This window comes from Lissotriton vulgaris, chromosome 8 (assembly GCF_964263255.1).
Source record: "Lissotriton vulgaris chromosome 8, aLisVul1.2, whole genome shotgun sequence".
NCBI classification, from domain to species: Eukaryota; Metazoa; Chordata; class Amphibia; order Caudata; family Salamandridae; genus Lissotriton; species Lissotriton vulgaris.
Genome location: NC_141696.1, coordinates 1,114,685,271 through 1,114,695,290, shown reverse-complemented (window position 1 = coordinate 1,114,695,290; position 10,020 = coordinate 1,114,685,271). Strand labels below are relative to the sequence as shown.

Below are 10,020 nucleotides of genomic sequence, written 5' to 3'. Positions count from 1 at the left end.
AAAGTGTCATTCATAGTCATTGAAATGTCACTCATAATTACACTGAAATTATGAAATTGTCACACATAGCAATCTGAAACCTTGGCAGCAATGTCCCTAAAGTATCAATATTGGGCTAGTTTGGGCTACTTTTTGGTTGGATTTGGGCTATAGAAAGCTTTAAAAAAATCTGTCAACACTGAATAAGAACAAAGCCCTTGGGTAGGTCGTCCTCAGGAAGATGTCCTGCCGTTCAGTGTCGAGTTACTTCTCGGGGCCTGAGGAGACGGTGGACGGCGGCCACGCGGTAGCTGTTCTGGCACAATTGAAAAACTTCTACGACTCTCGGCTCCTCTGTGATGTCACGATTGAGGTGCTCGGGGGCATGGCGTCACCAACCGCCACCACTCCAACAACGGCCGTCGGCGCGCGCTCCCTCTCAGCGGAAGCGACCGGCCGCCTCTTCTCCTGCAACCGCAACTTACTGGCGGCCGCCTGCCCGTACTTCAAGAGCATGTTCACCGGTGGTCTGTGCGAGAGCAAGCAGAAGAAGGTGACGCTGCACGACATGGACGCGGAGTCCATGGCCCTTATTATCGACTACTGCTACACCGGTCGCGTGACAGTGAGCGAGGCCAACGTACAGCGCCTTTACGCTGCCGCTGACATGTTGCAGCTGGAGTATGTGCGCCAAGCCTGCGCCGGCTTCCTGTCTCGCCATTTGGACCCAGCCAACTGCGCCGGTATCCTCAAGTTCGCGGAAGCCTTTGACTACGCCGAACTGCGCGCTCAGACCTTGGCTTACGTGGCGAGACACTTCAGCCAGCTGAGCGGCGGAGAGTTGGGGGAGTTGACTCTGGCACAGCTGCAGGAAGTGTTGCGGCTCGACGACCTGGATGTGGACGGGGAACGGCGCGTGTGTGCAGCCGCCCTACAGTGGCTGGAGGCCGCGCCGGCCGACCGTGGACCCTGCGCCGCCGAGGTGCTGCGCTGTGTGCGCTGGCACCACCTGGCCGACGAGGACCGTGTATACCTGGAAGGGTTGCGTGGCCGGCATTTCGTTCAGCGCTACTGCTTGCCCTACCTGCAGGGGGTGCTGGACGAGCGCTATGGGCCTGTCTGTCCGCCAACGCCCCCAGAGCCGCAGACCCCACCACAGGAGAGCCCTGCCCGCCGCATCGGAATGCAGGCCAAGGAGATGGTCATCTTTATTCTTTTTATGGACCTCCGGAATCCCTTCCGCTGCTGGGATCCTAACTCTGGTGACATCTATACCATGCCTTCGCCGCTGGCCACGGCCGGACACGGAAGCGACAAAACAGCGACTTCCTGGAAAGTCTGTGTCTCGCCACAGCACGATATATACTTAGTAGCACAGCCTTTTAAGCATCTGTGGGTCTACAACCCAGTGCGTAACAGCTGGCGGCAGCTGGCAGACTCAGTGCTTTGTCGGGATGACTCGAACCTAGCATACCTGCGTGGCCACATTTATATTCTAGGTGGTACGGACCCTTTTACGTTTGCCAAGTTAAGAGAAGTGGAGTGTTACAGTGTACAGCGTGACCAGTGGGCATTGGTTTCCCCTCTTCCACACTCGCTGTACTCCTTCGAATTGGTCACTGTGGGTGACTACCTATATGGGGTCAACCGCGAGCGATTACTGTGCTACGATCCTGGCCGGGACCAGTGGACAAAGTGCGCCCCAATGGGGGGCAGCGTCTTCCAAGGAGCCTGCGTTTTCCAGGACGAGATCTACTGCATCTGCAATGTTCCTGTGGTAAAGGTGTACAGTCCCGCCCGTGGCGAGTGGCGGCGGGTCTGCGACATCCCGGAAGTTGTCGACATGCGCAGCTACCTTTTAGTTTGCCACGGAGGGCGGCTTCTACTCATTACTTACAACATACTACACTGTCAAAGTGACGTTCTCACTGCTCAGTTTCAATACGATGCGTCCGCTGATCGTTGGTTAAAGGTGGGTGTCAAGGTGGGATTACTGTCCCCACAATGTGGGCTTATGTGCCTGTCTGCGCGTGTCTTTACGTCATGCCTTGAGCCAAGACAGAGCATCACGATAGAATCGTTTGATGAGAACAGCAATGAAAGTGTTGACTTGAACCTTTTGGATCCATTTATCGAGCTCGACAATATGTAATGGGGTAACCCATTACATATTACCGTTTGACTGGGAAATAGATACAATGATACATGCAACAATCTGGTGCAACCAGCATAAGTCAACCTTTTTGGCAAGACAGAAACAGTATTTTTTGCACAACAAACATACACTACTGTTTTAAGCCTCTATGAAGTGTGAAAAAAGAGGGAAATAATAACACCAGCTACTTAAAATATGCAAAATGTCATGTGTATTCAATTTATACCGATTTATAATAAAGTATGTAACGTTTTAAATTTTGTTAAATACAGAAGTTCTTCAGAGTATCATGTATTACAGGGATTTCCGTGTATATGTGTTTCAGGAAGAAGGAACTACATACATGTCCTTTTGCAGATTAGGTGTATGGTAGGCAAGTCAAAAACGAACAGTAAGTTCTATTGGATGGTCTATTAAGCACATTCTTTGTGAATGTCAAAAATAATTTTACAACTGTTTCCTTGAGCAAGGCTATATTATATCTCCAACTCATTCAAGATTTTTCAGTTGCCCGTAGCCACCCATTTGCAGCACATGCTGTCCCTTTCTGAGCGAGGATTGGATTTCACCCTATATAAATTGAAGCAAATGGGGTAGAGACACAGGGACCCCCTTTTAGGTCAAGTTTGTGCAGCGCATTCGCTGCTGTGAGGCATGGGGTACTCGGGTATATGAGCTTCACCCACTCTGTCCATCTTTCCTATTGACTCTTGTTGCGGTAGTTTCTAAATGATTTCTTTTTATTTGTTAACAGGCTTGTTAGTCCCTCCTTAGTAACGCCTTGTCTGCATTTGTAACCGGCCAGCAGGACTGGACCTTTTACCATGTCCTTCCCTGATTGACTTACATTATTAGCCTTTCTGAGAACTTTTTGCTCACTTTATCTAAAGAGCACTGGTGGGACGCCAGATTTAGTAATGGTGATGTAGCTCAGATTTCACATAGATTTAGGCAGACAGGCAGCATTTCAAAATTGGCACGCAGATTATGGTGCATGCAAGGTGAAAAACATGAAATGAGGCCTGGTCAAATGCTTTTTAAAAGTGAAACTTTTGGTGCATGAAAAGTGAAAACATGAAAGAGGCCTGCAAATGAATGAATACGTTTTATTGTTCAATTAATTAAAACCACAATTTATTCTTGGCAACATTCAAACAAATATCCATTAAAAAGCTGTTTCACTTTTTGTTCTCTAAAAGGGAAAACTATTTCTTCCTGTGTAATTTAAACAAAGCATTTGATGAAATTGGCTAATTTTTAAAACTTAGTCTCAAGTGTTACTTCATACAACCATTTTACCAGGCCACTAGCCTTATTTTGGATGTTCCTCTTGCTGGGTTATGAGGTTAGTCAAGCCGTGGCTAGGCTACGGATCTTCCCTGCCGGGGCAATTTGATATAACAGTTCCACAAAAGTAGATACCTCTGGCGTTGTTGAGTGGTCTCCTTAGCATGGTCTCTAATGGTACATCATACAACCATTTTGCCTGGCCACTAGTCTTACTTTGATCTTTCCTTGTGTTTAATTAGGAATTTGATCAAGCGACAGTTAAGCTGTGGATCTTCCGGGTCATGGCATTTTAATATTGCAGTTGTGTAAGAGCGGACACCTCTGGTATTGAATGACCCCCCTCAACAATTTCGGACGATCCTCGCCTAACGCTAGGCAGATACAGACTAGGTGAATAAAATCCTGCGTCGGTGCTCCACAGAGACCGCATGATTTTGGGCCCTCATATTTCCAACTTGGCTGGTCTGCATTTGATTGCAATTTACCAAAGTGTTTTGCTATAAATTGTGACTTTAGATAATAAGAAAACGGCTGATCCAAATATGCAGCAGGTTGCAGTTTTACATAGGATTGCAGGACCACCCATGCTTGTGCCCGCCTGCTCAATTTGGCCTTGTCCTCGAGTAATGAATGTTGCTTTGCTCCCTTCTTCAATATTTGCTGGAAAATGGAGTAAGGAAGGTTCTTCTGCCAAAGATCTACCATGTTAGTGAGTTGTAGTGAGGATTGAAGATATACAGAGAAGGCGGACTGTGGATCACCTTGTAATCAATCAATCAATCAATCAAAGACATTTATAGAGCGCACTACTTACCCGTAGGGTCTCAAGGCGCTGGGGGGAGGGGGGAGCCGTTACTGCTCGAACAGCCAGGTCTTCAGCTTCTTCCTGAAGGAGAGGTGGTCTTGGGTCAGGCGCAGGTCGGTCGGGAGGGAGTTCCAGGTCTTGGCGGCCAGGTAGGAGAAGGACCTTCCTCCTGTTGTCGCTCTTCGGATGCGGGGGACGGCGGCGAGGGCGTGGTTGGCTGATCGGAGGTGGCGTTTGGGAACGTAGAAGTTGATTCGGTTGTTGAGGTAGCTCGGGCCTTGGTCGTGTAGGGCTTTGTGTGCGTGGGTGAGGAGGCGGAAGGTGATTCTTTTGTTGACGGGGAGCCAATGCAGGTCTCTCAGATGTCCGGAGATGTGGCTGGTTCGTGGGATGTCGAGGATGAGTCTGGCTGAGGCGTTCTGGATCCGCTGGAGTCTCTTCTGGAGCTTGGTGGTGGTACCGGCGTAGAGGGCGTTGCCGTAGTCCAGTCGGCTGGTGACGAGGGCCTGGGTGACGGTCTTCCTGGTCTCGGTGGGGATCCACCAGAAGATCTTCCGTAGCATGCGTAGGATGTTGAAACACGCCGAGGAGACGGCGTTGACTTGCCTGGTCATGGAGAGGGTGGAGTCCAGGATGAAGCCCAGGTTACGTGCGTGGTCTGTCGGTTTGGGTGCGGAGCCCAGGGCGGGGGGCCACCAGGAGTCGTCCCAGGCGGAGGGCGAAGAACCCAGGATGAGGACCTCCGTCTTGTCTGAGTTCAGTTTCAGGCGGCTGGTCGTCATCCACTCGGCTCCATCTTTCATCCCTTCGTGCAGATTGGCTCTGGCGGCGGCGGGGTCGTTGGTCAGGGAGAGGATCAGCTGGGTCTCGTCGGCGTAGGAGATTATGTTGAGGTTGTGTTTGCGTGCGATGGCCGCGAGGGGGCTCATGTAGACGTTGAAGAGGGTGGGGCTCAGGGAGGATCCTTGAGGGACGCCGCAGATGACTTCGGTGGCCTCTGACTTGTACGGTGGTAGGCGGACTCTCTGTGTTCTTCCGTCGAGGAAGGAGATGATCCATTCCAGTGCCTTCTCCTGGATTCCGACGTAGCTGAGGCGCTGTACTAGGGTGCGGTGGCAGACAGTGTCGAATGCTGCGGAGAGGTCTAGGAGGATGAGGGCCGCTGTGTCTCCGTTGTCCATCAGGGCTCGGATGTCGTCGGTGGCAGCGATGAGGGCGGTCTCGGTGCTGTGGTTGGCTCGGAAGCCAGACTGCGAGGGGTCGAGGGATCCATTCGTCTCAAGGAAGGCGGTCAGCTGCTTGTTGACGGTCTTCTCGATCACTTTGGCTGGAAACGGGAGGAGCGAGATGGGGGCGATAGTTCTTGAGTTCGGTGGGATCCGCTGTGGGTTTATTGAGTAGAGCGCTGAGTTCGGCGTGCTTCCAGCTCTCGGGGAAGGTGGCGGTGTCGAAGGAGGTGTTGATAATGTTCCGCAGGTGGGGTGCGATGACAGCGTCGGCTTTGTTGAAGACGTGGTGAGGGCAGGGGTCGGTCGGGGATCCGGAGTGGAATGCATTCCAAAGTGCATTTTTGATTTTATTTTCACGGTCTCGCCAAATTTTATACCAGGCTCTTATTGTGACATATCTTCTATGAAGCTGTTGTAATCCGAATTCTAATTGAACCTGCGCCGGTAAGGCATTATGCGGATGTGAAAACACTTTTTTGACTGCTCGCGTTTGAAGCCTATCCAAAACCCCAGCATCTTTCCCATACTGGACTTCGCTTCCGTATGCAAGGGTAGGTAGTAGTTTTACCTTCATATTGGATAGTAATGGAGTGAGGGAGGGATTGTTTAAACTTTTTGAGATAAAGCAGAATACAAATGTAAGTCCATTTCCCTTTTTTTGTAAAGCCTCATTTTGTATTCAGAAGGTTAATCGATTATCCAGATATATCCCTAGATATTTGTAGCTATTCACTACTTCAAGGTACGAATTACCAAATTTAAATGACGTTAATTTTTGAATGGCTCGACTTGTAATCATAGCCTTTGTTTTTGCAACATTTATTTCCAGCAGATTCTTCCTGGCGAAGTTCCCTGGCTCATTTATTGTTCTTTGAAGGCCGATCCTTGTATGGCTTGCCAGGACTATGTTGTCAGCATATGCTTAATGAGTATCTGCAGAGTTCCCAAACGAGGAGGATGCAAATTGATTTTGTCACGCTTTGGTGACTAATCCGCCATAAATAAATCAAATGAATGAGGCACTAGGACGTACCCTTGCTTGAGTCCCTCCTTTGTGTAGATTTTGTCTTGAGAGCCTCATCCCATCAGCTATTTTTACCTGCATCCATGTATCCAAGTATAATGCCATAATCTGTTTTAATATTCTATCTGGTAGGCCCCGCTGCTTTAGCTTGTTCCATAAAATGCATCTATTAACTCGATCGAAAGCAGCTCTAAAATCAACAAAGCATAAAAACAAGTTATTTTGCTGTCGTAAGCTTTTTTCTGCCATCAGACCAAGCAATAGTATTTTCATAATCGTGCCAGAGCCACGTCGGAAACCAGACTGGTTAATGGGAATGATTTTTTTACTATTGGACCAGCTAATTAGATCTGCCAAGATTAATGAGGCATAATACTTAACTTCGGCTTCGATTATAGCTATTAAACGATAATTGGCTGGGTCAGTTCACTCCGCTCCCTTGAATAATGGATTTATTATTGAGCGTCTGCCAGCTGTCTGGCAGGCGATTTAGAGTGCTCACTTCATCGAACAGACAAGACAGCAGTGCAGTCCAAAATGTAGGCTCTTGTTTATATACTTCCTGTGGTATACCATTTAGGCCAGGGGCGCAGTTAAGCCTTCCCTTGGCTATACCTTTTGCAAATTCATCTTGGGGGAATGCGTGAATAAATAATTTGTACTTCCTGAATCTTTATGGAGGTTGATTATGATATTTGATTTATCCTCCTTTTTGATTATGCCTTCGACCTCCATTTTATGTGCTTGCGCTGTATGGATGGCTCAGATGTTATTGATAAAGTAGCAGTTAAATGATCTGCTCAGGCTTGCTCCGTCATGCACTTCGAATTGATCGCTTTTGGCGTTCTTGATAGGGGAATTCGGTTGATCCCCAAAAGCTTTGGAGTTAGGTCTTCTAGCGTTGTATTAAAGTTTTGCCCAAAATTTGTCCTGCTGCAATTTATTGTCCTCCCAGACTTGTTAGGTTTCGACCTGGCCGTAGCACCGCAGGTGCTACGCCCAGGGCGAAATCTTTTGATCCTACACTAGGGGGCTTAATTCCGCCTCTGTCTACAATTGGCTAGCTCCATAAATGGAGGCTAGCCATTGGAAGAGATTGGCTGTCAATCAAGCTTTCCCCGTGAAAACGCGATTCGGGGGCGTTTCCGTGTCTTTTTTAAGTCCCGCCCTCTCCTCTTCCCATTGGCTGGAATTTTACCTTCCAGCCAATGGGAAGGGGAGAGGGCGAAAAACACGCCCCCGAATCTGCCGGCCGGGACACCCCCGTGACGTCATTCTCGGGCCGCGCTGTGATTGGCTGCCGGCCCGGGATTTGACTTGTTTTATATATCTTGAACGGATACCTGTGCAATGGTTACACCAGAAAAGTGCCCTCTTAGTGGGAAAGCACAACAGCGTCTTTTCCGATGGGGGGGGGGGGGGAATAGAAGCGCGTGGGAGCCCCCTCCCTCCTTTGCCACCGTTTATTTAAATAAATAAAGAAATCACCCCCCCCCCCCCGGTTTGCAGCCGAGGTCCACGGATGCTCTCATCACGTTGGAGGCTGCGCCGGGATTTCCAAGATTGAGAGATGCAGACACAGCCCGCCCACGAAGAGGAGGAGGCGGTGGCGAGGGAGATTCAGATGCGCCGTGTGAGGGAGGCGAGAGGGTGGCTCTGTGTAGTCTCTATAAGCCTTGAGATGCTTCGGCGCTATGAAGAATCACCTCACAGAAGAGAGAAACCCCTCGGCGTTGGAAAGATGTCCTTTCTCGGTGAGTAACCCCAGCCACATGCTCGCACACTTTATCCTCGTGCAGTCTTTTGAGAACCACTAGCCCCCGAGACCAGCTTTCTCTGCCAAAGTTCCTTTCTCCGTGACCTGTTTTCATATTTACCTTACTTTAGCATGCAGTAAACAGTCCCTGGCGTTTTACTTTCTCTTTAGCTGGTGTGCATGCAGACATGCTGCACTTCACTCGCCAAGTACCCAGACGTGCAGCGAGCAGGGACGTAGCTTCAAGTGGGTTAATAAAGGTCTTTTTTTAAAAATGGTTGGGTGAAGGAGCCTTCAGTGGGATATGATAAGGTGTCCGTCCAATTTTAACTGTAACCTAGTCCTCGATACTTGCCCTCCTTGAAGTGTGCCCTTTGTGTCTAGGTGACTGTCTTACCTGCCGTGTCTTGTTTAGTTTGGATATAGGAACGAAGCTGCATTAATTTTCTCACTGTGTCATCGAAGAGTCCCGCCCTATTGCTCTTATTGTCTGATGTGATGCATTTATTTTGAAATGCCACATAATTATTTGGCATGGAGCCTCCTCGTGCACATCTCCTTTCCATTTTACTTTATGACCTTCCTCCATGTAAGTACAATGTCTTGTCCTTTAAGCAGGCTCGTTTGGCGCTATGCATGGGCAGTGTGGGGAGCTGCCCAGGGCTTCGCACTCAGCCAGAGCCAGACAGGGGACCGAAACCGACCCTGGCAAAGAGCTGACCTGCCCCATGGGGTGGGGAGGCTAGCGGGAAAGGTTTGTGTTGCTTTCTGGCGATTTTGTGCAGGGGGCGATATTGCAGCTATGCTGCAAACCCATCCCCTGGGAACAACAAGCATTTGCAACGCAATAGGTCTCTCATTTACGCAAGTTTAAGCAATTGGCATTGTAAATGACAATGCATGTTATTTATATTTAAAAAAACAAAACATAAATAAAAGGCATTGTCACAATGCCAATAGCTCAAACTCGTGTATTTGCGAGACCTATTGCATTGCAAATGCTTGTTTTAATTAGTTACCCTATTTGTTTTCAGGTAAGTTGTCAAACCAAATCTAGGGATTGCTTCTCTTCATAAAAGCTTGGCTTAAGTGAGTAGTCACATCTATCTGCTAGGTAGGCCTCAGCTCACTTATAAAAGAGACACACAATTACCAAAATAACTTTCAGACCACTACATTTGGACATCTCTGTGAAATCTATTTGTAATCTTTTGACATGACCTTCTGATTTTCCCAAGTGACTCATGGTCACTGTGGTTTTTCTACCTATTTTCACCTTTTGACATGTGATACACCTTTAGCGTAATGACATCACATTTTTTCTAAAATGAGGATTGAACCAATACCTCATGAATAATAAGAATATACCATCACACCCACGTGTGTAGGTCCCGTTTGGTAATGCTACTCTATGATAATTTGATAACCAGGTATCACTTTTGACTTTTGTGCATCCTGCTTTTTCCCATCTTTTCTTTTCTTCCTCTGTCACTTCATTTTCCAGTTCCCCCAACTCCTCGAGAGACTGAACTGACATTGGCAAGTAATTATTTGTCTTTTCCACTTCAGGGTTAGAATTTTTATTTGGTTCCAATGTACCAGGCACAACTGCACAGTATTTTGCAACTTCACCTCCAAAACGGTTGCCTAATGTAATAATATTATCTCCACTTTTATGTGCAGCAAATTTCACCACAACAATTTGTTTTGGAAACTGCAAAGCTGTTAAAATATACAAAATTAATGGCCCATTTTGAATAGGAGTGCCAGCCAATGTAAAGA

At 48.0% G+C, this 10,020-nt stretch overlaps 1 protein-coding gene across 1 annotated transcript; it reads left to right on the top strand.

The window, feature by feature from the left end:
• Window positions 1-211: 211 nt before the first annotated feature.
• On the top strand, window positions 212-2,382 carry LOC147698339 (kelch repeat and BTB domain-containing protein 7-like). The gene has a single exon (XM_086933429.1). The coding sequence runs from the start codon at window positions 221-223 to the stop codon at window positions 2,129-2,131; it is 1,911 nt and encodes a 636-aa protein (XP_086789555.1). The 5' UTR covers window positions 212-220; the 3' UTR covers window positions 2,132-2,382.
• The last annotated feature ends 7,638 nt before the right edge of the window (window positions 2,383-10,020 follow it).

Coding starts and splice junctions, on each gene's coding strand:
- LOC147698339 (XM_086933429.1), top strand. CDS start 221: ATGTCCTGCCGTTCAGTGTCGAGTTACTTCTCGGGGCCTGAGGAGACG.